General features: G+C 52.8%; 1 protein-coding gene across 2 annotated transcripts; it reads right to left on the bottom strand.

Annotated features, from left to right (window-relative positions):
• Window positions 1–13,007: 13,007 nt before the first annotated feature.
• On the bottom strand, window positions 13,008–16,474 carry AEN (apoptosis enhancing nuclease). Of its 2 annotated transcripts, none has more exons than XM_021537394.3 (4): window positions 16,413–16,474; window positions 15,290–15,954; window positions 14,815–15,015; window positions 13,008–14,408 (listed from the first exon to the last, which is right to left on the bottom strand). In XM_021537394.3, the coding sequence occupies exons 2-4, from the start codon at window positions 15,950–15,952 to the stop codon at window positions 14,205–14,207; spliced, it is 1,068 nt and encodes a 355-aa protein (XP_021393069.2). In that variant the 5' UTR covers window positions 15,953–15,954; window positions 16,413–16,474; the 3' UTR covers window positions 13,008–14,204. The 2 variants fall into 2 exon arrangements, with proteins under 2 accessions (XP_021393069.2, XP_021393068.2); XM_021537393.3 differs by having other exon boundaries at window positions 15,290–15,957; window positions 16,413–16,448.
• Between the last annotated feature and the right edge of the window lie 273 nt (window positions 16,475–16,747).

Consider the following 16,747-nt stretch of genomic DNA (forward strand, 5'->3'; position numbering starts at 1 on the left):
CTCTGCAGGTGCTCTCCTCCACTGCAGCAGCTGTGATTGAAGCAGTGCAGAGTCACTATCTGTCACACAACACAAAATAGCTCATGCACATACACTAGATGCAAAAAAGGGAAAAAAGAAGTTTATTATTACTCCGCAATATATAGAATTCTAAAAGTGACAGTGGATTGGAGGATGAAATTGCCACCTCTCCAACCATACTGGCCAAACCAACAGTCCATTAATTCTGTCTTCTTACAAAGAAGAATGCAAAACAATCATTGTTTATATGAACAGTATGTAAGAAACTATAGTAGAAATATGTAAACATCAGAAGGCATAGAAAACTTTTAGAAGAACTTTAAAACTTTCAAAAGAACAGGGCGACAACTGTCACACATCAGGCATTGGCATCTGTCATGAGAGGGCTGGAGGGGTACTGGACTTTAAAGGCAGGTACAGGATGCAGAATTAATCCAAAACCCTCCTGGTAAAGGGCAGCGGAGAGAGAGAAGCCACTCTGGGATGGGGAGCTCACCAAACAGGCAGATCTGCCTTTCCCTGCTGTTGCATCTCCTAAGAGAAATCTTTGCATTCCCAGTTTGTTTTTAAGAGGCAGGCCCAGAGAGGCCCACATTAAGCACCTAACAGCCAGTACATTTTGCAGCTGTCTGCCCTGCTGGGGATCCAGCCTCCTGCCAGTAAAACTCAGACACCCACAGCTGGCAGGACAAGGGATGCTGAGCTACAGCTGCTGCTTTGTCAGCAAAAGCATTCCCACCTTCCCACCCGTGTTCCTGCTGCCCCTGGGCTGTTACACCTGGCAGGGTTTGGCCCCAAGGACACAGCAAATCTGTTGAGCTGAGCCACAGGTAGGCACATGCATGCAGAGCCCATTGCTGTCATTCCTGAAGCCTGCTTTCCCCCACTAAGCATAAACCCAGCCCAGCTTCCTGCCTGTGCAGCTCTGAGAAAAGCTCATATCCAGCAGGACAAACCTGGAGTGGAGTGGATTTCAGCAGCCCCAGCACAAGCTGAGGAAATGGAATGAATTTCAGACATTTCTGAAATTCCAGCTGCTTCATTGAGCAGCTGTGCCCTGCCACAGGTGCTCAGTACTGAGGGCTGGCAGGAGGGAAGCTGATAGCTCAGCACAGGGAGGAACAGAGGTGGAAAGGCCAAGGGCAGGCTGGTCCCACCCCAGTGCCAGCTGCATCCTCCTGCCCATCTTATTGCCACCCTGCCAGCACCCCAGGGCTTCTGCCAGGCCCCTCTGAAACACTGGAGGGGACCAAGTAAGAAGAGACAATCTTTGTCCCTGGCTGATAACACAGCATTTCTCAGAGACCTCCCCATAGCCAAGCTTTAAATTTTGCACTTTGGGCCATCTGAGCCCAAGGCAGATGCTGGCTGAAACCCCCTGGCATACTGTCCTGGGACTGGAGCCACCTGTGTGTGACAGCAGGCACGAAAACTTGGTGGCCCATCACAGGAGATATTTCTCTAAGGGGTGGAACAGGCAAAAAGAATTTAGATCAGTCCTCTTCGAGATTTTCAGTGGTGTAATAAAAGTCCCTGTGTCCTGGATGCCAGGGGGAGGGGGAAGAGAGGGGGAAAGTGAATTAAATGGGCCTTTCAGAAGCAAAGAGAGCACTTAAATCTTCTCTAACCCATTGAGTGCAGATGTTGTTGAAGCCTCCCTGCTATGATAGCCAGCAGAGCTCACCCATATTGTTTTCTGACAGTCCCAGGGGAGGGCTGAGCTGGCAGAGAGGAGCAGGGCAGGAGGGGAAGGGTGTGTGCTGGCTGGAGAAACAGGCACCAGTTTATCCATGCAGGATGCAACCAGGGGCACGCTGTGTCCAGGAGCACTGGGATAGCATGCACCTCACCTTGGGGTGAAACACAGAGCTTATTTCAGCTTCACCCTCCTGTGAGAGACATCAGCTACAGGGTGGGGTGCTGGGGGGAGCATGAAGGTGTGAATTGAAAGCATCTGGAAGTCACCTTCACATGTGCTCACCAATGATGCCAGAAGGGAACCAATATCTGGAAGGTGGATCAGGGTACAGCTGGGGAAAACAGAGATGTTGGAGTCAAGAACATCCCTCTGGCTGCCCTGGCTGTCTCAAGAGCCTGGCAGGAGGTAGGAAACACCTGTGGCTTTGATTTTAGTGTGTGGAAAACTGTCAACTCTGGATGAGGAACTACAAGTCACAAGGGTTTTAGTAGTGTGATATTTGAATTAACACAGGGTGGAAAAAGAGAATTTTGGGATTTTTAAGATAAGGGGCTCAGGGGACAAGATAGAGGGATTTGGGTGTGTCCTGACCTTCTTGTTCTTCTTGTCCTCCATATCTTGGTGTGATAGTAGCACTTTTGTATTGGTTTAAAGTAGAGATTCACTGTCTAACATAGGTGATGGGAATTGGTGAAGAAATTGTAAACATGGTACAAGTAGTTTTGAGTATATAATGTAGGAGCTGCCCAGGACTCGAGGCCAGACTGCTATGGATTCTGCACTAGGCAGATCTTGGCTGGACAGAGAGAAAATATTATCAATAAGAGAAGAAATAAACAATCTTGAAAAAGCACAATTGGAAGCATTCCAAGACTCCTCATTTAACTGTGCTCGAGCTAGGGAAGCAAAGACTCTTTAGGATCTCTCTCTTGGGGTCACCCTGACCCTCAGGAACCCTGAGAGAGAAAAATCAACACAGGGAGATGCTTTTGTTCCATGCTCACTTAAAAGAGCACTAGAGGCAGCTCTAGCTTCCTACAGGACAGAAGACTCAGGTGGGCAGAGCAGCCTTCACCCTGAGCCCTCACCTGAGCCTGCCCATCCCAGCACCAGGGTTCTGCAGGGACAGGCTCATCAGGTGCTCCTTCCTTCTGTGTGAAGATTTAGGTGACAGGGGAGGGAAGGGAATTTTTGTCAGGCTGCTGGTGTACAGCCAGCAGTACCTGTAGAGCCAGGGAACATTGTGCTGAAGGAGATGAGGAGGGTAATGGGAATAACTAAAAATAAAAAGCTTTGGATTCTAAGAACTTAAAAGAAAGATATTTTTTAAACACTTAGTAGCTGCAGCTGGGGGTCAGCAAGGCTGCCTACCTGGGGCTGTGTGAACTAAGAACATTAATTGAGCCTCCTGGGTATGTAAGCCTCTTATCTACTTACACACAGTGCTTTATCTGGGCGGGAAAAAAATGAGATTATTAGCTGCTTTTAATGAACAGCAGTAGGATGTGCGTGTACACTACTCTTTGCTGGAAGATCCTTTCCTCTCTCTCTGTTTTTCTTTATAACTATTAGCTTTTTAGCATATGAGCCAGGACTTCAAAAGGAGTGTAGGTGTCAGAGGAAGGGAGATGGCTCCTATTCATCTTTTTGGGGCTGAAGGTGTTCTCAAAGCTTCTGCTCCGCTCCTTAATCCTACAGGTACTTCTCAGATCTGATAACTCAAAGGTGTGGGGCTCTCCCCGCTTTGCTCAAGTGACTCCCTGTTTAGCAAGGCAGCCTTTGAAGCTGCTGGCACCTCATGGTGCCTGTGCTCTGTCTGGGGTGCACGACATGGATGGGCCAGAGCTCCTGGCAGGCACAGGGACCTCGAAGATGGAAGTGGAAGCAGGAGGTTACACTTGGGGTGATTTAAATGCAACCTGGAGGCCATGGAAGAGTCTCTGTAAAACCCAGGTTTTTATGTTGGGGGGATAGCAGACTCATGGCTTTGGGGTCAGGCTTGGCTGCAGGGGCCTGGCTGAGAGTTACCCACGATTTTGCTCTGTTTTTAGGAGCTTAGAAGACAAATCAGTGTGAGATCAGCACCATGCTGGCGCCACCCCCCAGCTGCCCTCTGCCTCCTGCCATCAGCAGCGTGGGGGCACATGCTGGCTCACAAGCCCCAGGGGCCTCATGCCTGAAGAAGGAAGCTGATATGGAGGAGCCTATCTGCAGGAGCAGGATGTTAAACCCCCAGCGTGGAGTTTCCCAAGGCAGACTGACTCCAGCAAGGGGCTCCAGGGAGCCCTGCCTTCCCTCCTGTCGCCAGCACTGCCTGTCACCCTGCCACTGCTGTGCCTCCTGACGTGATCCCTGCTCTGGGTGTCCTTCTGATCTCAGGGTGACTTCCACCAGCTGCTGCCTTTTTCTTTAATGTCTCAGAGAACTGTGTTTGCTTTTCAGATTCCCTTTCCTGATTGTTTTGAAAGACAGATGCCCTCTGCTCCTGCTCCCGTTAAAAGCCATGCTTTTCTTGCTTCTAGTGGGCTGTAAACATCTTCCCTTTAACAAACGTGCCCTTTCAGTTGCTCTCTGGCTCTAAGCAGTGTTGTTTTTCTCTTTCTAAGCTGATTCTCGTTTATTACCCTCTTATCCGTAAGCTGCTAATGCGGGCAAACAGAGATGGGGTAATTTCCCCTCTTCTAAGCTCCCCTTCCTAACTAAATTACACCTGGATCTACCACTAACATTAAGGATGCTGCACTTGAGAGAGGATTCAGGCCAGGATGAGGGTTTGAGAGCACTGCAGGGCTTTCTCCTTGCCCTCTTGTTGTGTTTGTACCTGGAGGCTATCGGGAACTTCGGCTGTAGGGAATCCACAGTGGTCTGTGGCTTGGCCCAAATGATTTCTTAGCAAGGGCAGGGTGAGAGGGAGGACGAAAGCAGGTCCCAAAGCAGGGTTTTATAATTCTCCCTCCTCACATCTAGACTGAATCCGAGGAACTGTTCAATCCTTCTCCCTGCAAGAGCCAAGCACGCCATAAAGATGGAGCTTGAGGCAGGGGCAGGCACTTTGCAGCTCTGATTCCTTGCCCTCGTCCTGCCCTAAAAGGCTGATTCTTCTCCAAATGCTTCCACAAACTTCCAGCTCCATTCTCGGCTTGAGTTTTCAAAACTGCCTCTCCCACTGCATGTGAGAGCTCATCTAACATCTTCCTTGCACATCTCACTCCTTGTCCCAGCTTGGGTGATTCTGCCCATAGGAAGCAGGGGAAAAAAAACAAACTGTAATCGAGAACTTCAAAGTGGTTTGCAAAGCTCTTCTGTCCCTACTGTGATGCTGCTCATTCTGGTGGTGGGAAAACTGACTCAGGGAGCAGTGAGGGGGTCATGTGTATTTCAGGCATGGGAGCAGCAGAGCAGAAGCAGTTTGTGGGATCCCCGGTGCACAGCCCACTCTTCCCCAGCCAGCCCCTGCACTACAAACCAGGCTGTGGCTGGCACTGGATGCTTTGTGCTGGACTCCAGCACTGCCGACCCTGGGATGGTGACGATGGCTCAGGTGTGGGGGCCATGAAGTGGAGAGGGAGCTTTTAAAATGCCGCAGGGCTTGGCATGAGGCAAAGGAGTACGGCAGGGAGAAGGCTCTCTTCCAAACTTATATATATTATTATTTAAAAAAAAAAAAAAAAAAAAAAAAAAAAAAAAGGAGGAAAAAACCCCAAAAGCTGGAGCTAAAAAGGCAGCTTGAGGAACGGAGCCGCTGGAGTTTTCCGAGAAGGCTCCCAAGATGCACAATGGGAACATGTGTGCCTCGGCTGGCGCCTTGGAAGGCTCTCCGGCCGCAGCGCGGGGCTGGCGTCAGCCGGCCCAGCCCGGCCTTGTGCCTCCTCTCCCCAGAGCTTTGCCCGGCTCCTGCCGCTGCCCCTCTTGCCTCGCAGCGAGCCGTAAATCCCTCTTCCCACCTCTCCTCCTCCGCCACGGGCTCTGCGGGCTTTGGGCAGCCCAGCACCCGCAGCAGGAGCAGGGCAGAAGGGGGTTTGGCCCTGGGAACAACTGCGCTCTGTGCTGCCCGTGAAAGGCGGCTTCATAAGGCTGCCCTCACGCCGCCCGTCACCGGCACCTGCCGAGCCCGCTCCGGGCTGACACAGCCCGGGACACAGCGGCTTGGCAGCGCTGCTCTCCTGCTTCGGGGCTCCAGGCAGGCAGGACTGATCCTGTTGTGGGGCTGGAGGTGCAGGCAGGTCTCTCTGCCTTCACGCCTTGTGCCCAGAATCCGTGCTGGAGGCTGGCCGAGCCCCACGGGCTCCCACTGCAGCAATTCCCATGAATTGGGAGCTTTTGGGATGTGAAACGGGCACCCTGGGGGAGGTAACAGCGGCCTGAGAAGCAAATCCGAGGGGAAAACTCCCTCCCCTTAAATTCCCATCAGCTGCTCCGTCTTTCTCTCTCCCCATAGCTGCTGGCCCTGTCCCCTCCTGGTGGTCCCCTCAAAGCTCAGTGCTTGCCTGGTGCCAACAAAGGAGGTTTGAGAGGAGACAGAGCCCACCTGAGACTTGGTTCTCTGCAGGAAATTTTCTCTCCTGAGCGAGAAGTAAATGTGGAAAATGCTTCTGTGTTCAATGTAGCATGGAATTCAAATCACTTCCCTCACAAGGGGGTATCCCGAGCTTCCACAAAGGTAAATTATGCACATGACAGGGGTGTGTAGCTGTACTGTGTTTTCTGACACTGGACATAACTGCAAAATGTGGGGTTTTATTTGCAGGGTTGGAGGCAGTGGGTTGTCAACTCCCCAGGCAGAAAGGGTGAAGGCTTCTGAGAGTGGGATTTGCCAGGGAGGAAGGTGCCCTTCCTATATGTGACATGAACCTGCATCTGTCCAAGGCAGGAGCATCATTTGATGGGGGCAGCCCCCATGGAGGTGCCTGGGACTGAATTCCCAATTTAATGGGTTGGTTCAGACAAGCTTTCCTCTACTGAGGGGGCTCTAAAAGATCGAAAGGAGGCTCTGTAGGCAGTTGTTTTGTTTGTGTGCTCATTCTCTACATTCATTCCCAAAATGAGAGAAGCTAAAGAGGTCTCTGTTTTGCCCTGTTTTTATAGCAGTCAGTGATGCCAGAGGCCAAGAGGACCATTCCTGCCTCCTGCTGACATTAGCCCCTCAAGACTCATTGGCAAGGTGTCCCCTTCCAGGACATTTAGGCTGCTGATGCTGAAAGCAAACACAGTTTCTTCTCCATTATATCCAGCTTGATCTGCCCACTATCAAAAAACCCTTAATCCTAAAAAACAACAATAAAAATAGTGATAAAATCTTAGCACAATTCCTGGCCTTTGTTACTCTAGTCCTGATGTCTGGATGGACAATCCTGCAGTGAGTCCCTGTGAATGGACAGCACTCAGGGTTTGCCTGGGGCAGGGCAGAAATGAGCAGAAATAAGAAACCATTTTTAGAGATAATTTTTCACCCTAAACTGCACGTTAATGCCATTTTAAAATGACAACTGCTGCTCTGTATAACTCTGGCTTTGATGGTTTCCATCACTCTGCTGTTTTAAAGAGACCAGAAGATCAATGGGGGCTCCAGCATGTCCCACAGTGCCAACACAGAGTGGCCTTGTGTGACTTGCCCCTGGAAGTTGCCACTCACAGCTGGGATTCCCATCTTATAAAGGCAGGGGTGGTTTCCAATAAAAGGGAAAAAAGGGGTCTCCATCCTGGCCAGGTGAAGGCCAAATGCACCTGGAGCACCTCTGGCTGCCCCTGTCCATGGGTTGTCCTGTGCCCACAGGATGCCCTGCATCCCTGTCCCACCACATCCTCCTGCCCATGGCGGGGCTCTTCCCTAACAGACACAGCTAATGTTGCTTTATGCCACTGGTTTTACATTCCTAAATGAATTCCTACCCTCTGAGTAACGCTAATGGGTGTTAGCTTGTCTTCCTCCTGTCTGGTGCTCAGGAACTACAGCTGTACATGTTTTTGGTGACAGTTAATGGATGGTTAGTCGCTATTTTACTCAAATGCATTCATGATGGAATTGCCTCTTTGTCCATTTTTTCCTCCTGTTTTGGGGCTGTCACCATAATAGCAGTAGAATTTTAAAATACTAATGGACCTGGGGTATGGGAGAGAGGCCAGTGCTTGCAGAACATTAAGACCTCGAAGACCCCAAAACACACAGGATTTAACTGAGTGATATAGGTGGCCTTCATGTTGCTTTCGTGCTTGTGAGCTTCCTAAATACATTCTGGGAACTCGGGGCAGAGCAGAGCCCACTCCCATCCCATCCCAGCCTGTAAGGGGATAATTCAGGAACCAGCAGCCCGAGGGCACCATCTAGTGAACAGCCAAGATTGCAGAAACCTGAAATGGGCAGAAATTGAGTGAAAATTGGAACTAGGGGCTCCCCGGGGGTCAGTTCAGGGAATTGAGGAGTCACGCTTTGTGCTTTTCCTCTACTTCTGTAATTTTTTTATTTTTTCCATCAGGTTCCCCCAGAGAAGAGCCTTCACCACACTTCACCCTTTGTGGCAGGGATATTGGCGTGGAGCACACCACACTTGCTGCTCGTCCCTGCCAGCGGCTTTGGAAAGATGATGGCATTATGTTTTCTTGTTTGATGGGGAAAAAAGAAGGGTTATTTCTAATGCTTTGTGAGGGGATGCAGGTGTGCAGGAGTGGAGTGGGGGAGGCAGCTCTGTTGTGGGGCAGGTCTCAGCTGGAGGCATGGGCTGTTCTTTCAGCTGAGATGGAACCACCCTCTAAGAGGAAAACTTAAAATGCACCACAGGTGCTCCAACATCTCCCCATCATCCCCAGAGTGAGCTGAGAGGGCAAAAGGAGAAGCTGAAAGACCACAGGTTTGGTGCACAGCTTCAAAGTCCCTGAAATGATGCAGCAAGTGGGGAGGAAGGAAACACCACACCACACTCGTGCTGTCCCCAGTGCCAGTGGCCTGAGCTGGTCCTCTCCCCACATTGCCTTACTGGGAACTGCACACCTTGCCAGGAGAAAGCTGTCCTGTAACTTGCTGTTCCCCAAGGAAGATGGGTTTCTGCAGCCCAGAAGTGATTCTCTTCTTTGATATCTATTGCCATTGTTGCCAGCCTGACTCCTGCAATGTGTCCCTACTCCCAGTGATTGCAGGGCCAGCCCCAGTCCCCTCATCCATGAGATCAGTGGTTATTTTGTGATCTGGCTTTCAGAGAGGCTGTGATTAAGGCAGGGGCTTATGCTCATGCATTCAACCTCACTGTCCTTGGAGCTGAGAGAGTCCCAGGGCAGGAACAAGGAAAGGTGACATCCCCAAACAAGACCACAGCAGTGACCAACCCCTCAGCTCCTCCTTTTCCTGGCAGTGCTGGGGAACACCCCACATTCCCTTAGTGTTTCACCCCACAAGTCCCTCCTGATCTAAAGGTGGCACCTTCTGCAGCTCATGGTCCCCATGACCTGCTGGCATCCAGCCCCTCGTGAGTGGGGTGCCTGTGGTGGGCTGAGCCATTCTGGGGGTGGCTGCCTGCACAGAGAACGGAGGGGGGCTATCCCTGGGGGCTTCTTTGTGTTTTGCTGCAGCAATGCTTGCCAGGCACCCAAGGGATTTGTGGAGCAGGCACTGAGGAGTACAGGGGTACTCAGGTCAGGCCACCCCACCTATCCAGCTCACCCTGTGCAGCCCCCTTTGAGGGCAGCTCCCTGGGGAGGACGGAGCTGCTGGGAATTGTGCCTTTCCCTCTCGTATGCACACAGTCACGATGGTTAGTTAAGTGGCTTGTTTTTCATTAGGAAAAGACTGTTGCTAGGCCACCCTGTTCCCCGGCGTTGGTCGGGAAGGGGTTTTGCAGCCAATCCGGGAGGCTGTGCTGGGGTTTGCACACGCACACATCACGCACACCCCTCCTGCAGCCCAGGTGCTAAGCGGCTGCCAGATGTGCCTATTCATTTCCACATCACACCTATCTGCTTCTTCCGGCCAAGCCGCTTATTAAGGCTCCTGAGATTTTAATTTAGAGTTGGCTGCGAGTTTTCTACCTTCTAATTTACCCTCGGGGAGTAGAGGAGAGGGGTGGGTGGGGGTGCTGATGGGGCGGGGGTGCAGGGAACATGGGTCCTCCTTCTCTGTGGCTGCTTTGGTCTCTGGTGAAATGCCCCAGTGAAGCCTCTGCTCTCTGACCGCATCCAGGGTGAATCGTCCCCCTGTGTCTCCACAGCGAGGGCACAGACTGCCTCAGCTTAGGGGCTTGCTCCGGGCTGTTATTAGGTACCAGCACTGCTCCACCCCAAGACATTCATGTTGTGATTTTTGGGATGTCCTGCCCGACACCAGGTGTTGGTGAGCTCATTGTAACTCTGTGATTCTGTGATTTGGGCTTTACGCGACATTTCAACCGTATGTCTTGTGATAAGCAGAACCAGCAGCAAAGCAAGCCAGGTGACTGATCAGGGGATGCTGCTCCCAGCCCTGCTCCCCGTGCAAACAGTCCCTGGCAGCTGAGAGAGGTGCTGGACCATGGTCAGGCACTGGGGAAGCAGGGCAGGAGGGTCAGACACATCCCTGCCACAGGGCTCCTGGTACAGCTGCTGCTCTGCCCTGCTGCAGTTCCAAGTGCCCTAGCAGTGTCCAGAACCCACCCAGCAGAATCCCTGGTGCATGGATAAGGGAGGGAGCCAGCCAAGCCCAGGATGTGTGCAGGGTGGAGCCTTTCACAGCTGCAAATCTCTCACCTTGACAGGAAAGGAACAGAGACCAAAACATGCAGGAAAAGGTGGACAATCCACTCAAGCCTCAGTTTTTGAGTGCCCCCCATGAAAAGCCCCATGGAGCAGGAAGGAAGCTCAGTAAAAGCAAGAGAAAGCATTGAATTGTGCCTGCTGCTCAAGGAGAAGCTGTTGCTAGACAGAAGTAAAAGCTGTCGCCATCGGCTCCCATTGGCTCAGCCCCACTCCAATGACGGCCTTATCGGTTACCTGCACTCGCAGCTGGCTGGAAAAAACTCATTTGACAATGTTTTCCCTCTGATAAAAAAAGCCCAGTGCTGGATTCATGGGTTTGGGTTAATCATTGTTCAGGGGTTGTTGAGATAACAGCTGAGTTTTCTGCAGATTCTTCAATTATCACAAATTTTAGTGTAAATGGTGAACCAGCCCAGCTCTCCTTCTCCCACCTAAAGATGCTCAGCCTCCCAACACGAGCTCCAGCAGGCTGCTCGTGAGATGAGCCGGAGCGTGTGATGAGCTGGAGTTCATTCAGCCATGGCAACTCCGAGCTGGCACGGAGGTGAATATTCACAAACACCTGTGAAAATCCCAATTAGCTCTCAGAGGCTGGAAATGGGGCGAGTGTTGCCACTTAGGTTATTCAGAGCAAACATTGTTGGCCGGGAGCAGATTGCCACCACCTCTATAATCATCCATGTGAGATCTGCTCAGCAGCAGCCCTATTTTGGGGGGCTGCAGTACACAGGGTTGGGGTTTTCCAAGCCCTTCATATCTGATGCAAATAGGGATTAACCCAATAATTTGTTTCTCACCTTCCTCAAGAGTTGGAGATCATGGCATAGAAGCAAAGCCTGCAGGGAATGACAGCACCAAAGGGCCGCTGGCCTTTGGCTGCCTAGATGCCTCCAAATTTGCCTCCAAAGCAGGGAGGGTATAATCAGGTTTAAATCAGTGGATGGTCAAGATTTTGGCAATGCTTTTTTTTTTCCTTAATTATGCCTTAGGTTGATAGCAAGGCAGCCTGGGTCACAAGCTGGTAAGGCCTTTTCCAGGTTCACCCCACCACACCTGTCTCACATTGACCAAGGCTTAGTGCAAGGCACTGAGATGGGGGCTGGAGACGCAACAGGCTGGGGCTCAGGTGGGCAAAAAATTTGAGAGCCATGGAGTGCCCTATGTAAGTTCTCCACAAACTCATGTACACCCCAAAGGGATGTGGTTACACAGGCCAGGTTATATGGCCATGAGCAAAGCTGTGCTCTGTCCTTCATCCAGATCTGCTTTCCCAAGAGCAAAGACAACACTGCTGCATCACTTCTGGAATGCCACCATCTACTGACAGTGGGATGCAGAACTTTCACCTTTCCTTCGCCTCCCTCCTGCTGTCCTGGGGGAGGTGGAGATGACAGAGAGGAGGAAACAGACCTGCACCCACCATGCTCCTCCTGCATCCCTCTGTGTGCCCTGTGGGGTTCAGGTCCTGCTGACATGGCACTGCTCAGCTGAGCTGGCACAGGCCAGGTGCTGCTGGCCCTGTTTTACACCCTGCTGCATCAGGAACACACCTGGGACAAACTGGAACAAGCAGGATTTAAAGGCCTTCCACAGGGCCACGTTTCCTTTCCTGTCTGGACCATGAGCTCATGGCAGAGCCCAGGTTATATCTTTTGAAGGATGGTTGTTTGGGCCACTGTGAATACAAAGAATTTTAGATGTGTCTGACACATTTCAAAGCATTTCTGAGCTGTTCCTGGCTTCTTCTGCCAGGCAGGGAGGAGTTAAGGTGGGAAGTGTAAGATGTGTCTGCTAATGGCACTGATGTGTGCGTCAGGTGTGGCTGCGTCACCCGGCTGCCTTGGCCGCTTCCCAAGGCTGGGGCTGAGCTCTCCTTACCTTCCACTGGCTGCTGGTCTAGCCTGGCTGACAGGGTCATGGACTCTCCAGGGCTGGCTGTTGTACCCCCTGTGGTGCACCAGGCACCCCAAAGTCCCCAGGGTGCTGGCAGCCCTCCAGCCTGCTCTGCCACCTCCCACCTCCGGCAGTGGGACTGTGTTCAGGGGATGCCCCAAGGAGCTGTCCTTAAGGCACATTGTGAAAAAATAGCAATTTTCTATAACCGTGGCTGTTCAGCTACCTGGTGAATCAGGTCACGCCCTGTGTCCAGCCCCAAATCCCTCTCTGGTGCTCACACACCCAGCTGGGTCACATTCTGCAGCCAGAGATCATCTACATGTCACCTAGAGGCAGTTACTGCAGGTGAGCATTACCCTGTCCCCTCACTGTGACAGCAGCCCATGCCACAGCTCAAAACAATACCAGTGATCTTGCTCCCAGACCCTGGGCTCTGGCTGAGCCCATCCCCTTCTTATCCTGCCTTCACAGGGGTGTCCCCAGAGCAGAGGGGACAAGCCTGTACCCCAAGGAACTGCCTACTCCAGCCACTCAAAGCATCTCTTCCAGTTCCAGGTGGGTTTGAAGCCCTAGAACGTGGCATGCTACTTGGGCACTCGTTTGCCAACCTCATCCCTGCCCTCTCACTGCTGGAAAACTGCCAGATCAAATCATGCAGAATATACACAAGGGGTTTAGCCAGAACAGTTTTTAATTCAGAATTGGACAATTATGTGAATAATTTATTTTAAATGAAGTGCATTCTATGCTCTTGTCCAGGCTGGACATTGATTAGACCCAGACTTTCCTCTTGAACTTCATTGTGCAGTTGGATCCCTATAAATCTATGGGGCCTGATGGGATTCATCCAAGAATCCTCAAAGAGCTGCTGATGTCATTACAGAGCTGTTCAACTATTTCTGAGCAGTCTTTGGAATCCAGAGAGGTCCCAGCTGACTGAAAGCTGGCAAATGTTGCCCCAGTTTTGAAGGGCAAGAAGGACACTGGAAACTACATACTGTCAGTCTCACTTCTCTGACAGGTAAAATGATGGGAAGTATTTTCTGGGACGTATTGAAAAACCATCTGGAGCACAATGCAGTCAGTGGTCACAGCCAGCACGGCTTCATCAGGGCAGAGTCCTGCTCGCTGAACCTGATTTCCTTCTACAACAGGGCTCCCACCTAGCTAATCAAGGGACACCAGGTGATGAAATCTTTTTGGATTTAAGCAAAGCTTTTGATACAGTATCAGAGTATCCTTCTGGACAAAATATTCAGCACTCAGCTGGAGCTGAGCACTGGAACAGGCTCCTCAGGGAGGTGATCTCAGCACCAAGCATGTCTGAGTTCAAGGAGTGTTTGGACAAAGCTCTCAGGCACATGATTGGATTCTTTGGGCATCCTGTGCAGGGCTAGGTGTTGGACTCAACAATCCTGATGGATCCCTTCCAACGCAGCATATTTCTATGAAAGAAAGTAAGCAGCAAACTGGTTGTTTACTGGCCCATATGGTTTTCAGCCCTTGGACTTCAGCAATACACCTCAGTCCCTGCACAGGAAAACTTGCTCCTTGCTGTCTGGGAGGAGGACAACCCCACAGAAGGCATGGAGGGTGTTGGTAGCCCCCACTACATGCCCACAGAGGCTCCTCCAGGCTGACACAGGACCCTGCTCATCCCCAAGTGACAGATGAACACAGCACAGTACGGCTCTTATTTCTGTGACAGCTTAAGGCTGCAGACAGCACTTTCGGGAGACTGCTTGTGTCCAGGTGTCACCATGTCTCCATCCCTGAGCAGAGCAGTGCTGGACACAAGCCCCAGAGGAGGAGGTCAGCAGTCACCTCCACCTTTAACAGCTGAAGGCACCAGGAGGAGATGCTGTCCCCATTACAGGCTGTTTGCCATCAGCTCTGTGGGCCAGTACTGGTCATCCAGGTAGTGGCTGCTGTCTGCAGCGGGGTCTGTGACAGGGCTGGGGGGCCGGGGGGGCAGGCTGTGGGCCAGCTCCTTCTCCCACTGCACCTCCACCAGTCTGTACAGCTCCATGGCTGTCTGGGCATCTTCCACCGACGAGTGTCCTTTGCGGCCCACCTGAGGAAAGAGGAAAAAGCCTCGTTGGATAAAAGGGGCAGCAAAAATCTCACAGGTCATGTCGTCTGCTTGCTTGGAAAGACACAAGCGCTGTGGGTTTTGGAGAACACCAAAGATTTGATGTAGCCAAGGTGTCATGGTTTAATACTGGCACAATTCCATACAGGTATCTCTTCCACCCTTTTTGGAGGGCACAGATGTTGTCCCTGTTTTACTGACATGCTTAATGGTCAGCTTGGGAGGTCCTTGGCTCTCCCAGATTATTTATAGTCAGGAGCACAGGGTGAGCAAGGTTCATCTCCACCTCACACAGAACACACATGGAGGTGGGATGACCAAACTGACCACAGAAGTTCACAGATAACCCAAAGCTGTTTCTCACCATTTCAGAGTTCCTGGTGCTTACCTGGATATTTTTATGGAGCAGGTGCCTGGCCAAGTTCTTGAGGGAGACATTGGTTCTGATGGGCAGCCCTGCCCTCTTCTTCAGTGCAGGGCTCTGGCTGGTGTCTCGAGTCCTGTCTTTCGGGTGGAAGTACTTCAGGGCTTGGAAGTCATTGTGGATGGCGTGCCCTACCACAATCTTGTCTTTCAAGATCTTCAGGATCTGGAAGAGTCACAGAAGGTTATACAGACACTGCAGTGAAAGAAATACCAAGCAAAAAATAAGCCATTTTGTATTAAATTCAGCTCCTTGCCTTCTAGTTTTTAGTCTCCCAGACAGAATAACAAGCAAGCAAACCAACCCACTGCACAGCTTGAGGCTCCCATTCCTGTGTTGTGTCTCTGCCTCAGAGCAGTCTAGCACAGGCCACCAAGAATCCCAATTTATGTCTGACAGATAACACAGAGACTTTTAAAAAAATTTATTTTCCTCTGACCTCAGCCTGGGCAGCCTTGAAGGGAATTGCATTCTTCATGTGCTGCTTGGTGATGCCACTCCAGCGTGTCCGGTAGTCCACGATGGGGAGCTCGGGCCGGATGTACTTGTCATAGATGACGTCCCCCTCGTAGTTCACCACGGAGCACCGTGCCAGCTCGCTCAGCTTACCCTGAGGACCCGTGCCCACCATCTCACAGTCGATGGCCACGTACTTGCCCGGCCGCAGGACCAGGGAGGACATCTGCACCCGCTTGGAGCTGCCATTCCCCTGGGACAGCAGCACAGAGTGGTGCCTGGCTATGCTGTCTGGAGAGGCAGATGGAGACAGGGATGGGCACACGGTCTGCTGGGGCTTGGGGACCTGGTCACAGCGCGGTGCTGTGGTGCCATGTGCCTTGGTGAGTTCAGGGTGTGCCTCCAGCCCCGCCGCGGGGGTCTCGCTGCCCAGCTGCCTGTGGGGGCTCAGCAGCCCCCTCTGCTCCAGCACTGCCCGGCGCGCCATGAACCGCTGGTGCTTACGGCTCCTCTTCTTGCTGCGACCCTGCGGCGAGCCGGCACCCTTGGGGGCCGGAGCGCAGCCCCCATGGGAGCCCTGCAGGGTGGTCGCGGGGCCCTTGGGGGCGGGCAGCAGCGGGGTCATCTGTCCCTTGCCTGGAGGCATTCCTGCTGGAGGGAGCACAGGGGGCCATGAGTGCCGTGCGGACCCCACGCTCCCCTGTCCCACGGCAACCCGCCCCTCCCTGCGGGGCGGCACAGGCAGGAGCCACGAGGCAAGGGAAGCGGGGGAGGGGACTCGGACACACTGTCGCACCCTTTGACACACCACGCCTTTGCCCCTTCATTGCCTTGTCCCACACCGCCCCATTCCCGGCCGCAGAGCCCTGCCCGCCCTTTCGCCGATCCGCAGCCCCCTGCCCACCCCACTGCCCGCTCTGTCCCCCGCACGCCGTACTCCCTAAGGCCCTGTCTGCCCATTACCCGGCCCTCTCCACCTCGCTCCAGGCCCCAGCTCCCCGCCAGCCGCGTTAGCCATCCCCAGGGCCCTGCCAGCCCCACCGGGCCCTGTTCCACCCCTGTGCCACCCGGTGTCCCCTGTGCCACCCCGGTGTCCCGGTGCTGACCGCTGCCGCTGTGTCACACGTGTCCGGCCCGGAAGCCGCCGCGGCACATGCCCGGGCAAGTCCCGCCACGGCCACGCCCCCTCCTCCCCATTGGTTGTGCCGAGCTCTAATTTGCATATAGAGGCGGGGCTTCGTCCGTCTCCGCGGGTGGTGTTGGCGCGGTTTTGGGGCGGTTTTTATTTGGGTTTTTGAGGGTTTTTTTGGGGCGTGCGCACCTCGAGCTTCCAGCGCACACTGGGTGATACTCAGGGCTTCAAGCCTGTCCCACCTCTGCCCCTGGCGCAAAGGGACCCTCGGGGCGGTGGGTCCGGGCTGGGATGCGCGCTGCGCTGCCC

Source organism: Lonchura striata, chromosome 11 (genome assembly GCF_046129695.1).
Source record: "Lonchura striata isolate bLonStr1 chromosome 11, bLonStr1.mat, whole genome shotgun sequence".
Classification (NCBI taxonomy): Eukaryota; Metazoa; Chordata; class Aves; order Passeriformes; family Estrildidae; genus Lonchura; species Lonchura striata.

What these genes read in the sequence shown, in the direction of transcription:
- AEN (XM_021537394.3), bottom strand. Translation starts at nt 15,952, where the DNA reads ATGCCTCCAGGCAAGGGACAGATGACCCCGCTGCTGCCCGCCCCCAAG. An exon ending in TCAAGGCTGCCCAGGCTGAG is followed by an intron (nt 15,016 to 15,289) that starts GTCAGAGGAAAA and finishes TGACTCTTCCAG; the next exon opens with ATCCTGAAGATCTTGAAAGA. An exon ending in TGCTCCATAAAAATATCCAG is followed by an intron (nt 14,409 to 14,814) that starts GTAAGCACCAGG and finishes CTCTTTCCTCAG; the next exon opens with GTGGGCCGCAAAGGACACTC.